Raw genomic sequence first — 14,624 nt, forward strand, 5'->3', positions numbered from 1 at the left:
TCATACTACTCAACGATATACCCTGACTCTGCGTGCAAAAATGTACAAACTCATACTACTCAACGATATACCCTGACTCTGCGTGCAAAAATGTACAAACTCATACTACTCAACGATATACCCTGACTCTGCGTGCAAAAATGTACAAACTCATACTACTCAACGATATACCCTGACTCTGCGTGCTAAAATGTACAAACTCATACTACTCAACGATATACCCTGACTCTGCGTGCAAAAATGTACAAACTCATACTACTCAACGATATACCCTGACTCTGCGTGCAAAAATGTACAAACTCATACTACTCAACGATATACCCTGACTCTGCGTGCAAAAATGTACAAACTCATACTACTCAACGATATACCCTGACTCTGCGTGCAAAAATGTACAAACTCATACTACTCAACGATATACCCTGACTCTGCGTGCAAAAATGTACAAACTCATACTACTCAACGATATACCCTGACTCTGCGTGCAAAAATGGACAAACTCATACTACTCAACGATATACCCTGACTCTGCGTGCAAAAATGGACAAACTCATACTACTCAACGATATACCCTGACTCTGCGTGCAAAAATGTACAAACTCATAATACTCAACGATATACCCTGACTCTGCGTGCAAAAATGTACAAACTCATACTACTCAACGATATACCCTGACTCTGCGTGCAAAAATGTACAAACTCATACTACTCAACGATATACCCTGACTCTGCGTGCAAAAATGTACAAACTCATACTACTCAACGATATACCCTGACTCTGCGTGCAAAAATGGACAAACTCATACTACTCAACGATATACCCTGACTCTGCGTGCAAAAATGGACAAACTCATACTACTCAACGATATACCCTGACTCTGCGTGCAAAAATGTACAAACTCATACTACTCAACGATATACCCTGACTCTGCGTGCAAAAATGTACAAACTCATACTACTCAACGATATACCCTGACTCTGCGTGCAAAAATGTACAAACTCATACTACTCAACGATATACCCTGACTCTGCGTGCAAAAATGTACAAACTCATACTACTCAACGATATACCCTGACTCTGCGTGCAAAAATGTACAAACTCATACTACTCAACGATATACCCTGACTCTGCGTGCAAAAATGTACAAACTCATACTACTCAACGATATACCCTGACTCTGCGTGCAAAAATGTACAAACTCATACTACTCAACGTTATACCCTGACTCTGCGTGCAAAAATGTACAAACTCATACTACTCAACGATATACCCTGACTCTGCGTGCAAAAATGTACAAACTCATACTACTCAACGATATACCCTGACTCTGCGTGCAAAAATGTACAAACTCATACTACTCAACGATATACCCTGACTCTGCGTGCAAAAATGTACAAACTCATACTACTCAACGATATACCCTGACTCTGCGTGCAAAAATGTACAAACTCATACTACTCAACGATATACCCTGACTCTGCGTGCAAAAATGTACAAACTCATACTACTCAACGATATACCCTGACTCTGCGTGCAAAAATGTACAAACTCAACGATGCACCAAAAAAAGAGCCTATTAGTCAAAACAAACAAAGAAAAGCTCATATAAATAAAACATCAGTTCAACAGAGAAGTGACACCATTTTAACCTGGTTAATATTGCCAGCTAACCTGGATTTCTTTTAGCTAAATATGCAGGTTTAAAAAGATATACTTCTGTGTATTGATTTTAAGAAAGGCATTGGTGTTTATGGTTTAGGTACAGTCGTCCAACGATTGTGCTTTTTTCGCAAAATGCGTTTTTGTTAAATCATCCCCCAGCGTTGCATCGATTATATGCAACGTAGGACACGCTAGATAAACTAGTAATATCATCAACCATGTGTAGTTAAAGCTAGTGATTACTGCATTCGCGTAACAGGCAGGCTCCTTGTGGAGTGCAATGAGAGGCAGGTGGTTAGAGCGTTGGACTAGTTAACTGTAAGGTTGCAAGATTGGATCCCCCTGAGCTGACAAGGTGAAAATCTGTCGTTCTGCCCCTGAACAAGGCAGTTAACCCACCTTTCCTAGGCCGTCATTGACAGTAAGAATGTGTTCTTAACTGACTTGCCTAGTTAAATAAAGGTATAAAAAATAATAATAAGTAAAATTTGCAAAATCAGCGCCCAAAAATACCGATTTCTGATTGTTATGAAAACTTGAAATCGGCCCTAATTAATCGGCCATTCCGATTAATCAGTCGACCTCTAGTCCAGATTTTGCAGCTCTTTCAGAACATCAGCTATTCGGATTTGGGTGAAAGAGAAATGGTGGGGGCTTTGGTGGGTTGTTGTGGAGGGTGCCGGGCAGTTGACCGGGGTAGGGGTAGCCAGATGGAAAGCATGGCCAGCCGTAGAGAAATGCTTATTGAAATTCTCAATTATAGTGGATTTATCGGTGGTGACAGTGTTTCCTAGCCTCAGAGCAGTGGGCAGCTGGGAGGAGGTGCTCTTATTCTCCATGGACTTTACAATATCCCAGAACTTTTTTGAGTTAGTACTACAGGATGCAAATTTCTGTTTGAAAATGCTAGCATTAGCTTTCCTAACTGTGTATATTTGTTCCTAACTTCCCTGAAAACTTGCATATCACGGGGGTTATTCGATGCTTATGCAGAACGCCACAGGATGTTTTTGTGCTGGTCAAGGGCAGACAGGTCTGGAGTGAACCAAGGACTATATCTATTCCTAGTTCTACATTTTCTGAACGTGGCATGCTTATTTAAGATGGTAAGGAAGGCACTTTTAAAGAATAGCCAGGCATCATCTACTGACGGGATGAGGTCAATGTCATTCCAGGATACCCCGGCCAGGTCGATTAGAAAGGCCTGAAGTGTTTTAGGGAGCGTTTGACAGTGATGAGTGAAGATCGTTAGGTCGCAGACCCATTACGGATGCAGGCAATGAGACAGTGATCGCTGAGATCTTGATTGAAAACAGCAGAGGTGTATTTGGAGGGTGAGTTAGTTAGGATGACATCTATGAGGGTGCCTGTGTTTCCTGATTTGGGGTTGTACCTTGTAGGTTCATTGATCATTTGTGTGAGATTGAGGGCATCAAGCTTAGATTGTAGGATGGCTGGGGTGTTGAGCATGTCCCAGTTTAGGTCACCTAGTAGCACGAGCTCAGAAGATAGATGGGGGGCAATCAGTTCACATGGTATCGAGGGCACAGCTGGGGACAGAGGGAGGTCTACAGCAAGCGGCAACAGTGAGAGACTTGTTTCTGGAAAGGTGGATTTTTAAAAGTAGAAGTTCGAATTGTTTGGGTACAGACCTGGATAGTAGGACAGAACTCTGCAGGCTATCTTTGCAGTAGATTCCAACACCGCCCCCTTTGGCAGTTCTATCTTGGCGGAAAATGTTATAGTTTGCGATGGAGATTTCAGGGTTTTTGGTGGTTTTCCTAAGCCAGGATTCAGACACGGCAAGACATCCGGTTTGGCAGAGTGTGCTAAAGCAGTGAGTAAAACAAACTTAGGGAGTAGGCTTCTAATGTTAACATGCATGAAACCAAGGCTTTTAGGGTTACAGAAATAAACAAATGAGAGCACCTGGGTAGTGGGAGTGGGGCTAGGCACTGCAGGAACTGAATCTATACGAACTGGCTGTCTAGCTCGTTCGGAACAGAGAGTAAAAGGAGCAGGTTTCTGGGCTCGATAGCATAGATTCAAGGCCTAGTGTACAGACAAAGGTAAGGTAGGATGTGAGTACATTGGAGATAAACCTAGGCATTGAGTAATGAAGAGAGAGATATAGTCTCTAGAGACGTTTAAACCAGGTGATGTCATCGCATATGTAGGAGGTGGAACAACTTGGTTGGTTAAGGCATATTGAGCAGGGCTAGAGGCTCTACAGTGAAGTAAGACAGCAATCACTAACCAGGACAGTAATGGACGAGGCATATTGATATTAGAGAGAGGCATGCGTTGCCAAGTGAACATATTGGTCCAGTGAGTGGCTGGGCTGACTGAGGACATGGCGATTTAGACAGTTAGCAGGCCGATGCTAACAGTTAGTAGGCCGGGGCTAAACAAGCTAGCAGTAAGCAGACCGGGGCTGGGAAGCTAGCAGTTAGCAAACCGGGTTAGCAAGCAAGCAGTTAGCAGGGGCTAGCAGTTAGCAGACCGGGGAAGGCAAGCTAGCAGTTAGCAGACCGGGGAAGGCAAGCTAGCAGTTAGCAGACCGGGCCGGCAAGCTAACAGTTAGCAGACCGGGGCTAGCAAGTTAGCCTTTGGGGGACGTCGCGATGGGGGTAAGTCTGTTTTTGCCTCTTCGTGCGGTGACGTTGATAGACCAGTTGTGGAATTAGTAGGGTTCCAAGTAGCTCTAGGTAGCTAGCAGGCCTAGCAGGTTAGCAGAATGGGCCTTCAGCGGGCGTCGCGCCTGAGGGGCCTGTTGGAATCCTCGGGCAGATTATGTCGTTATTCCAGTCGTAGAGGATCGGCGGGGTTCAGTGCCCCGTAGAGAGGAGGAGGTGGAGAGGAGGAGGTGGAGAGGAGGAGGTAGAGAGAAGGAGGTGGAGAGGAGGAGGTGGAGAGGAGGAGGTGGAGAGGAGGAGGTAGAGAGGAGGAGGTAGAGAGGAGGAGGTGGAGAGAAGGAGGTAGAGAGGAGGAGGTAGAGAGGAGGAGGTGGAGAGGAGGAGGTGGAGCGGAGGAGGTAGAGAGGAGGAGGTAGAGAGGAGGAGGTGGAGAGAAGGAGGTAGAGAGGAGGAGGTGGAGAGGAGGAGGTGGAGAGGAGGAGGTAGTGAGGAGGAGGTGGAGAGGAGGAGGTGGAGAGGAGGAGGTAGAGAGGAGGAGGTAGAGAGGAGGAGGTGGAGAGGAGGAGGTAGAGAGGAGGAGGTGGAGAGGAGGAGGTAGAGAGGAGGAGTGGAGAGGAGGAGGTGGAGAGGGGGAGGTGGAGAGGAGGAGGTAGAGAGGAGGAGGTAGAGAGGAGGAGGTGGAGAGGAGGAGGTATAGAGGAGGAGGTGGAGAGGAGGAGGTAGAGAGGAGGAGGTAGAGAGGAGGAGGTGGAGAGGGGGAGGTGGAGAGGAGGAGGTGGAGAGGAGGAGGTGGACCCAACAAGTAGTAATCAGTGCAGTGGATCAGGAAGGAAGCTAGGCTCCTTTGTCTGTGTCTTTATGATGAGAGAGGCTCTGCATGCTGCTCACTAACATAATACAGAGACAGCTGTCGCTCGTGTCTTTCCATCCTACTCTCTCTTCTCTCTGAACGGCTGAAAGAAGTACTTCTATGATATGGGGCAAGGTTAGTGTTAAGACATCGACAAATACACTATCCAGGTTACACTTCCCCAGGGTGCAGCAGAAACCTTGTCCAGATTTTGAGCCTGATTGATAATCACATCAGGTGCTGCTAATTAGGGCGATGGTCAGTCAGTGTTCCAGCTGGAAATGAGGCCACCAAACATAGACTGGGAATCACTGGCCACTTTAATAATGGAACACTAGTCACTTTAATACACTGGTCACTTTAATAATGGAACACTGGTCACTTTAATAATGGAACACTGGTCACTTTAATAATTGAACACTGGTCACTTTAATAATGGAACACTAGTCACTTTAATAATGGAACACTGGTCACTTTAATAATGGAACACTGGTCACTTTAATAATGGAACACTGGTCACTTTAATAATGGAACACTGGTCGCTTTAATAATGGAACACTGGTCCCTTTAATAATGGAACACTGGCCTCTTTAATAATGGAACACTGGTCACTTTAATAATGGAACACTGGCCACTTTAATAATGGAACACTGGTCACTTTAATAATGGAACACTGGTCGCTTTAATAATGGAACACTGGTCGCTTTAGTAATGGAACACTGGTCACTTTAATAATGGAACACTAGTCACTTTAATAATGGAACACTGGTCACTTTAATAATGGAACACTGGCCACTTTAATAATGGAACACTGGTCACTTTAATAATGGAACACTGGTCGCTTTAATAATGGAACACTGGTCACTTTAATAATGTTTACATGTTTTGCATTACTCATCTCATATATATATATATATATATATATATATATATATATATATATATATATATATATATACTGTATTCTATTCTACTGTATCTCAGTCTATGCTGCTCTGACATTGCCCATCCAAATATTTATATATTCTTAATTCCATTCGTTTACTTTAGATGTGTGTGTGTATTGTGTGTATTGTTGTGAGATTATTATTGCTGCACTGTTGGAGCTAGAAACACAAGCATTTCGCTACACCCACAATAACATCTGCTAACCATGTGTATGTGACAAATAAAATTTGATTTGATTTGACCAATAAAATGTGACTTGATTTTTATTTAATTTGAGGCTGCTGGTTGGTTTGTTGGCCGTGAGGCTGCTGGTTGGTTTGGTGGCGTTGAGTCTGCTGGTTGGTTTGATGGCCGTGAGGCTGCTAATTGGTTTGTTGGCCGTGAGGCTGCTGATTGGTTTTGTAGGCCGTGAGGCTGCTGGTTGGTTTGGTGGCCGTGAGTCTGCTGGTTGGTTTGTTGGCCGTGAGGCTGCTGATTGGTTTGTTGGCCGTGAGGCTGCTGGTTGGTTTGTTGGCCGTGAGGCTGCTGGTTGGTTTGTTTGCCTTGAGGCTGCTGGTTGGTTTTGGATGTGATAGAATAATTGTTATGTTTAAGATAATGACTAAAGTATTCCACCCTGAAACCATATAATTGTATGTGTTAAGAGTCCTAATTCAATAATGTGTGTGACTAGACCATTGTGTTACTATTTCACAATATGAGCTGGGTAGAGTTGAGACACTCAAAGCCAACTGAACTGTCTACTTGTGAGAACTCTGAAACCAATAACAGGAAAGAGGCCTCCCCAACCTAGGTGGGGTAGTAACTGTTAGAAATTGCTAGGCTTGCAGAAGAGAATTAGAAACTACGTGTTAGTATTGTGGAAAAATACAGCCCACCTGAAGAGAGGTGGAGTTTCTACTGATGTGAGTTCATTTGTGTGTGTGTGTGTGTGTGTATGTTATAAAAGGACTGTGTTCTCATTTTGAAGTCAGAGTGCTCTCTGAATAAAGTATTGATCTATTGCAGAATCTGAGACTTTGTCTAATTCTTTATTAAACCGGAGATGTACGACCTCTGGTGAAATAGACTAAGCTTGAGTGATAGTTGAGTTCAACCATTGGGATAAAAAATCCCCGTAACAGGATGCCATGAGGCTGCTGGTTGGTTGGTGGCCGTGAGGCTGCTGGTTGGTTTGGTGGCTGTTAGTCTGCTGGTTGGTTTGGTGGCCGTGAGGCTGCTGGTTGGTTTGGTGGCTGTGAGTCTGCTGGTTGGTTTGGTGTCCGTGAGGCTGGTGGTTGGTTTGGTGGCTGTGAGGCTGCTGGTTAGTTTGGTGGCTGTAAGGCTGCTGGTTGGTTTGGTAGCTGTGAGGCTGCTGGTTTGTTTGGTGGCTGTGAGGCTGCTGGTTGGTTTGGTGGCCGTGAGGATGCTGGTTGGTTTGGTGGCTGTGAGGCTGCTGGTTAGTTTGGTGGCTGTGAGGCTGCTGGTTAGTTTGGTGGCTGTGAGGCTGCTGGTTAGTTTGGTGGCTGTGAGGCTGCTGGTTGGTTTGTTGGCTGTGAGGCTACTGGTTAGTTTGGTGGCCGTGAGGCTGCTGGTTGGTTTGTTGGCTGTGAGGCTGCAGGTTGGTTTGTTAGCCGTGAGGCTGCTGGTTGGTTTGGTGGCCGTGAGGCTGCTGGTTGGTTTGGTGGTTGTGAGGCTGCTGATTGGTTTAGTGGCCGTGAGGCTGCTGGTTGGTTTGTTGGCTGTGAGGCTGCAGGCTGGTTTGTTGGCCGTGAGGCTGCTGGTTGGTTTGGTGGCCGTGAGGCTGCTGGTTGGTTTGGTGGCTGTGAGTCTGCTGGTTGGTTTGGTGGCCGTGAGGCTGCTGGTTGGTTTGGTGGCTGTGAGGCTGCTGGTTAGTTTGGTGGCTGTGAGGCTGCTGGTTGGTTTGGTGGCTGTGAGGCTGCTGGTTAGTTTGGTGGCTGTGAGGCTGCTGGTTGGTTTGGTGGCCGTGAGGCTGCTGGTTGGTTTGGTGGCTGTGAGGCTGCTGGTTAGTTTGGTGGCTGTGAGGCTGCTGGTTAGTTTGGTGGCTGTGAGGCTGCTGGTTAGTTTGGTGGCTGTGAGGCTGCTGGTTGGTTTGTTGGCTGTGAGGCTGCTGGTTAGTTTGGTGGCTGTGAGGCTGCTGGTTAGTTTGGTGGCTGTGAGGCTGCTGGTTGGTTTGTTGGCTGTGAGGCTACTGGTTAGTTTGGTGGCCGTGAGGCTGCTAGTTAGTTTGGTGGCTGTGAGACTGCTGGTTAGTTTGGTGGCTGTGAGGCTGCTGGTTAGTTTGTTGGCTGTGAGGCTGCGGGTTGGTTTGGTGGCCGTGAGACTGTTGGTTGGTTTGGTGGCCGTGAGGCTGCTGGGTGGTTTGGTGTTTGTGAGGCTGCTGGTTGGTTTGGTGGTTGTGAGGCTGCTGGTTGGTTTGTTAGCCGTGAGTCTGCTGGTTGGTTTGGTGGCCGTGAGGCTGCTGGTTGGTTTGGTGGCCGTGAGGCTGCTGGTTGGTTTGGTGGCCGTGAGGCTGCTGGTTGGTTTGGTGGCCGTGAGGCTGCTGGTTGGTTTGGTGATTGTGAGGCTGCTGATTGGTTTGGTGGCCGTGAGGCTGCTGGTTGGTTTGTTGGCTGTGAGGCTGCAGGTTGGTTTGTTGGCCGTGAGGCTGCTGGTTGGTTTGTTGGCTGTGAGGCTGCAGGTTGGTTTGTTGGCCGTGAGGCTGCTGGTTGGTTTGGTGGCCGTGAGGCTGCTGGTTGGTTTGGTGGTTGTGAGGCTGCTGATTGGTTTGGTGGCCGTGATGCTGCTGGTTGGTTTGTTGGCTGTGAGGCTGCAGGTTGGTTTGTTGGCCGTGAGGCTGCTGGTTGGTTTGGTGGCCGTGAGGCTGCTGGTTGGTTTGGTGGTTGTGAGGCTGCTGATTGGTTTGGTGGCCGTGATGCTGCTGGTTGGTTTGTTGGCTGTGAGGCTGCAGGCTGGTTTGTTGGCCGTGAGGCTGCTGGTTGGTATGGTGGCCGTGAGGCTGCAGGTTGGTTTGTTGGCCGTGAGGCTGCTGGTTGGTTTGGTGGCCGTGAGGCTGCAGGTTGGTTTGTTGGCTGTGATGCTGCTGGTTGGTTTGGTGGCCGTGAGGCTGCTGGTTGGTTTGGTGGCCACGTGGCCTTTAGTTTTGGTTCTGAGTCTTTAGTTTAGGTATGTCTGTTTGTAATATTTATCTTTCACTTGGAACCCCTAGACTTAGCCAGTACTACAATATTAGCACGCTAGTTATTTAGTTCCTAACACCGCTGTACATACTGTATGAGACATCTTCTGTTTCTCTCTCAGGTGGATCTTTTTGGATTGGTAACTCTCCCTGATCATCCCTCAACCCTGCCCATCCGAGTTGACCCCTGACCCCTTCCTACAGCCACCATGACATCGAACTCATGGCCACAGCTTCTGGCCTTCAAGCTGACCTCTCCACCCCACGACCCTGGGAGTCCAAAGTGGATCTTCAGCTGTGACGAGGAGATAGAGCGTCGCTATGAGATCGTTCCCTCTGTGGTCTGCTCCATGTGCTGCCTCTTCGGCATCATATACTGCTTCTTTGGTAAGACAATCACACTGCTACTACAGGTACTAGTGTTACTAATGAAAAGGAAAACCTGCACTCACTGGATTACTTTTGCAGTTTTCACGTATTTTAGAAGCAGGTCAACAAAGGGATGCTTTAAACGCTGACGAAGGCGGTGGCCTGATACACGTCCATTTTCTGACCTCTGCTGCTGTTAACAGACTCTGCCTAGAAGGCCAGCATCCCGGAGACGCCTCTTCACTGTTGACATTGAGACTGGTGTTTTGCGGGTACTATTTAATGAGGCTGCCAGTTGAGGACTTGTGAGGCGTCTATGTCTCAAACTAGACACTCAAATGTACTTGTCCTCTTGCTCAGTTGTGCACCGGGGCCTCCCACTCCTCTTTCTATTCTGGTTAGAGCCAGTTTGCGCTGTTCTGTGAAGGGAGTAGTACACAGCGTTGTACGAGATCTTCAGTTTCTTGGCAATTTCTCACATGGAATAGTCTTCATTTCTCAGTACAAGAATAGACTGACAAGTTTCAGAAGAAAGTTCTTTGTTTCTGGCCATTTTGAGCCTGTAATCAGACCCACAAATGCTGATGCTACAGATACTCATCTAGTCTAAAGAAGGCCAGTTTTATTGCTTCTTTAATCAGAACAACAGTTTTCAGCTGTGCTAATATAATTGCAAAAGGGTTTTCTAATGGTCAATTAGCCTTTTAAAATTATAAACTTGGATTAGCTAATGCAATGTGCCATTGGAACACAGGAGTGATGGTTGCTGATAATGGGCCTCTGTACGCCTATGTAGATATTCCATTAAAATCTGCCATTTCCAGCTACAATATTCATTTGCAACATTAACAATGTCTACACTGTATTTCTGATCAATTTGGCTCTTATTTTAATGGACAAGAAAATTTGTGTTTCTTTAAAAAACAAGGACATTTCTAAGTGACCTCAAACCTCTGAACAGTAATCTACATGAGCAAAACCCCACTATCTATGTTGGAATGCTTTGGACAGCCTTTATTTCAAGGGAAGTGGTAAAACTATAACTGTTTAGTACTTTTCCTTTTTCTCATTCTCTTTCTTTCCCTCTCTCTCTCCTCTTTCTTTCTTTCCCTTTCTCTCTCTCCTCTTTCTTTCTTTCCATCTCTCCTCTTTCTTTCTTTCCCTCTCTCCTCTTTCTTTCTTTCCCTCTCTCCTCTTTCTTTCTTTCCCTCTCCCTCTCTCCTCTTTCTTTCTTTCCCTCTCCCTCTCTCCTCTTTCTTTCTTTCCCTCTCCCTCTCCTCTTTCTTTCCCTCTCCCTCTCTCCTCTTTCTTCCTTTCCCTCTCCCTCTCTCCTCTTTCTTTCTTTCCCTCTATCTCTCTCTGTATCTTCTCTCTCCCTCCCTCTCTTTCTCTCTCTCTTCTCTCTCTCCCTCCCTCTCTTTCTCTCTCTCTCTCTCTCCTCTCTCTCCCTCCCTCTTTCTCTCTCTCCTCTCTCTCCCTCCCTCTCTTTCTCTCTCTTCCTCTTTCTCTCCCTTTCTCTCTCTCCCCCTCTCTCAATTTCTCTTTCACTATATCTCTCTCCCCTTTTCTCTCTCTCTCCACATTCTCTCTCTCTATCTTCTCTCTCTTCTCTCTCTCTCTGCGTCCCCCTCTCTCTCTCTAACCTTTCTCTCTCTTGCTTTCTCTCACTCTCTCTCTCCCTCTCTCTCCCTCTCTCTCTCTCCCTCTATAAGTACTCTTTTGACATTATTTAATGGAATACGTGCTATAAGGTATAAGCGTCAGTGTTCATTGTTATAAGGAGTTGGATAACCAGGTCAACTTATTATTCAACCTCCCTCTCCCAACCCACTCAGCTCTGCAGAGTACAGCTTCCCTCTCCCAACCCACTCAGCTCTGCAGAGTACAGAGTACAGCTTCCCTCTCCCAACCCACTCAGCTCTGCAGAGTACAGCTTCCCTCTCCCAACCCACTCAGCTCTGCAGAGTACAGCTTCTCTCTCCAACCCACTCAGCTCTGCAGAGTACAGCCTCCCTCTCCAACCCACTCAGCTATGCAGAGTACAGCCTCCCTCTCCCAACCCACTCAGCACTGCAGAGTACAGCTTCCCTCTCCTCTCTCTCATCTGACCCCCTGTCTCGCCACTAGCATGTCTCTTTAGGTCAGACAGAGTCAATGGGATGCATCCCAAATCTATTCCCTATATAGTGCACTACTTTTGAGCAGGGTCCTATATGGGCTTGATGTTTGGCTCAGCCTAGTTATTAAAAATATTGTCTCGTCAGACCTTTCATACTGTTCCAGCTGGCTGATAGCCATTGTTACTTAGATGGTGTAAAGCACAGAGGATTTTAGACATTTACTCACCGATACTTCCTCAATTCCCGAGTTGAAAGGCGACGCTTGTCTTCTAGACATACATGGCTAGTTGATGGTGGTTCGTTCCAATTTGAAAATGCTCCTTTATTAAATCGAAAATCCAACAATGATGTATGCCCCCCATCTTGTCTATTTAAAATATGATCTAATGAATGGAGACAGGTGGGTGTCCACCCCAAAGTGCTGCATGTCATGTCATCTCTAACCTGTCTCCTGTCTGTCCTGCTGACCTTAATCTGTCTCTCTCTCTCTCTCTCTCTCTCTCTCTCTCTCTCTCTCTCTCTCTCTCTCTCTCTCCTCTCCAGGTTACCGTTGCTTCAAGGCGGTGATGTTCCTAACAGGCTTAATGTTTGGCTCCGTCATCATCTTTCTGCTGTGTTACAAGGAGCGTGTCCTGGACACCCAGCTGAGTGTGGAGGCCTCGGTGGGCATCGGCCTGGGCATCGGTACCCTCTGTGGCCTGGTCACCATGCTGGTGCGCTCCGTGGGACTCTTCATGGTGGGGCTGTTGCTCGGATTACTGCTGGGCATAGCCTCACTTGTAAGAATCATTTAGAAAAATAATAACAACATGTTTTGATTGAATTTAGATCAGGTCTAGGATCACGTCTGGGATCAGGTCTGGGATCAGGTCTAAGATCAGATCTAGTATCAGATCTAGTATCAGATCTAGGTGCAGGTTTAGGATCAGGTCTAGGATCACGTCTGGGATCACGTCTGGGATCAGGTCTAAGATCAGATCTAGTATCAGATCTAGGTGCAGGTTTAGGATCAGGTCTAGGATGATCAGGTCTAGGATCAGCTCTGGGACAAGCTCTAGGATCAGCTCTAGGATCAGGTCTCCAGCTCCCTGACCATATGATATTGTTCATTATGATTTAAATGGCTAAATCTAGATCAGCACTCCTTCTCTGAAATGTTTCACGAATATGGGCCCTGTTGTCTAGTTTGTATTACTGTCCAAATATTTTGTTTTATTACACTCTGTACACTGAGTTAACATGAATACAGTGAGTGGACAAAACTTTAGGAACACCTGCTCTTTCCACTCAGACTGACCAGGTGAATCCAGGTGAAACCTAAGATACTTTATTAATGTCACTTGTTAATAGGGGAGGAGACATGTTAAAGAAGGATTTTAATCCTTGAGACAATTGAGACATGGATTGTGTTTGTGTGCCATTCAGAGGGTGAATGGGCAAGACTAAAGATTTAAGTGAATTTGAACAGTGTTTGGTAGTAATGTGCCAGGTGCACCGGTTTGCATCAAGAACTGCAACGATGCTGGATTTTTCACACTCAACAGTTTCCTCTGTGTATCAAGAATAGTCCAACACTCAAAGGACATCCAGCCAACTTGACACAACTGTGGGAAGCATTGGAGTCAACATGGACCAGCATCCCTGTGGAACGCTTTCAACACCTTGTAGAGTCCATGCCCTGGCAAAATGAGGCTGTTCTGAAGGCAAAAGGGGGTGCAACTCATTATTAGGAAGGTGTTCCTAATTGTTACGAATCCCTTTTGGCCCGACAGTCTAGGGGGGATGGTAACGAGACCCGTAACATAACTCATGCAAAGTATACTAGTCAAAAAGTAACAGTGAGAACGAAATACCACTAAATTACCGTCAAACACTCACGGTTTATTTTTAAACACACGGTAAAGGGGAGGGGGGGGGGGGGGGGTCTGAGAACTTGTTCTCAACTAGCCTACCTGGTTAAATAAAGGTTAAATAAATTATTTAAAAAAAATCAATGTTACCTAACTAATTCTGATTCAGCTACGACAAGAGTTAACATGATCTGACCACTCAGACGAATAAATCACTAGATCATCAAGGTAGGCACTACTATTGGGAACGCCAGCTAATACGAAGTTAACCCGTTGTTGGAAAGTGGCTGGTGCATTCCAAAAGCCATTACAGATTATTGTAGGAAGTTGTCTGGGGTCACTAAGGCAGAAATCTCAGAAGCACGTGAGGTTAACGGAACCTGCCAGTAACCTTTTAAGAGGTCCAACTTAGTTACATAAGTAGCAGCAGCAACAGTGTCGATACAGTCGTCCAGTCTGGCATTGTGACAGAATGTACCTTTTGATAATCCGTACATAACCTGGACGTACCATCAGGTTTAGGAACCAGAATGCAAGGAAAACTCCAAGGGCATGAATTTGGCATCGTCAGGTCATTCTCCAACAAATATCTCACTTCATCCCTCATTATCTTCCCCTTAGAAGCATTCACACGATATGGGTGTTGCTTGATAGGTGTAGCATTTCCAACATTAATGTCATGTTCCAACACGTTTGTGCGAGTAGGAACGTCATTAAAGAGACATGGAAAACTGTGTAGTAGCCTCACAATATCATCGGCCTGTCCGTCCGTTAAATGAACCAGACCTGACTGGATAGACAGCAGCATTTCTGAGTTGGGCAATCTAACACACTGCTGCTGAGTATTGCGCAACTCTAATCCATCTCCATCAACATCATCAATATGACTATATCCACTATCATAGCAGCAGAAGCAGAGGAGACTGTAGTACCTTCCGCTGTTTTTGAACTATCTAACTGGGTAATGAGTCGGGTGTGATATGCTTTCAACATGTTAATGTGGCACACAC

The 14,624-nt window shown here is 46.1% G+C and overlaps 2 protein-coding genes across 2 annotated transcripts in view; one reads left to right on the top strand and one right to left on the bottom strand.

Moving 5' to 3' along the window:
- Positions 1-6,459: 6,459 nt before the first annotated feature.
- LOC139386305 (uncharacterized) lies at positions 6,460-9,486 on the bottom strand. The gene is made up of 3 exons (XM_071131817.1): positions 9,468-9,486; positions 7,227-9,231; positions 6,460-6,649 (listed from the first exon to the last, which is right to left on the bottom strand). The coding sequence occupies exons 1-3, from the start codon at positions 9,484-9,486 to the stop codon at positions 6,460-6,462; spliced, it is 2,214 nt and encodes a 737-aa protein (XP_070987918.1).
- Positions 9,485-14,624, top strand: part of LOC139406201 (transmembrane protein 198-like) — a 21,290-nt gene continuing 16,150 nt past the window's right edge. Inside the window, exons 1-2 of the mRNA XM_071148708.1 lie at positions 9,485-9,662; positions 12,308-12,543. Of these exons, the coding sequence (XP_071004809.1) occupies positions 9,485-9,662; positions 12,308-12,543 (414 nt within the window). The remainder of the gene's footprint in view (positions 9,663-12,307; positions 12,544-14,624) is intronic.

This window comes from Oncorhynchus clarkii, chromosome 3, assembly GCF_045791955.1.
Source record: "Oncorhynchus clarkii lewisi isolate Uvic-CL-2024 chromosome 3, UVic_Ocla_1.0, whole genome shotgun sequence".
Lineage (NCBI taxonomy): Eukaryota > Metazoa > Chordata > Actinopteri > Salmoniformes > Salmonidae > Oncorhynchus > Oncorhynchus clarkii.

What these genes read in the sequence shown, in the direction of transcription:
- LOC139386305 (XM_071131817.1), bottom strand. An exon ending in AACCAACCAGCAGCCTCATG is followed by an intron (nt 6,650 to 7,226) that starts GCATCCTGTTAC and finishes AAAACCAACCAG; the next exon opens with CAGCCTCAAGGCAAACAAAC.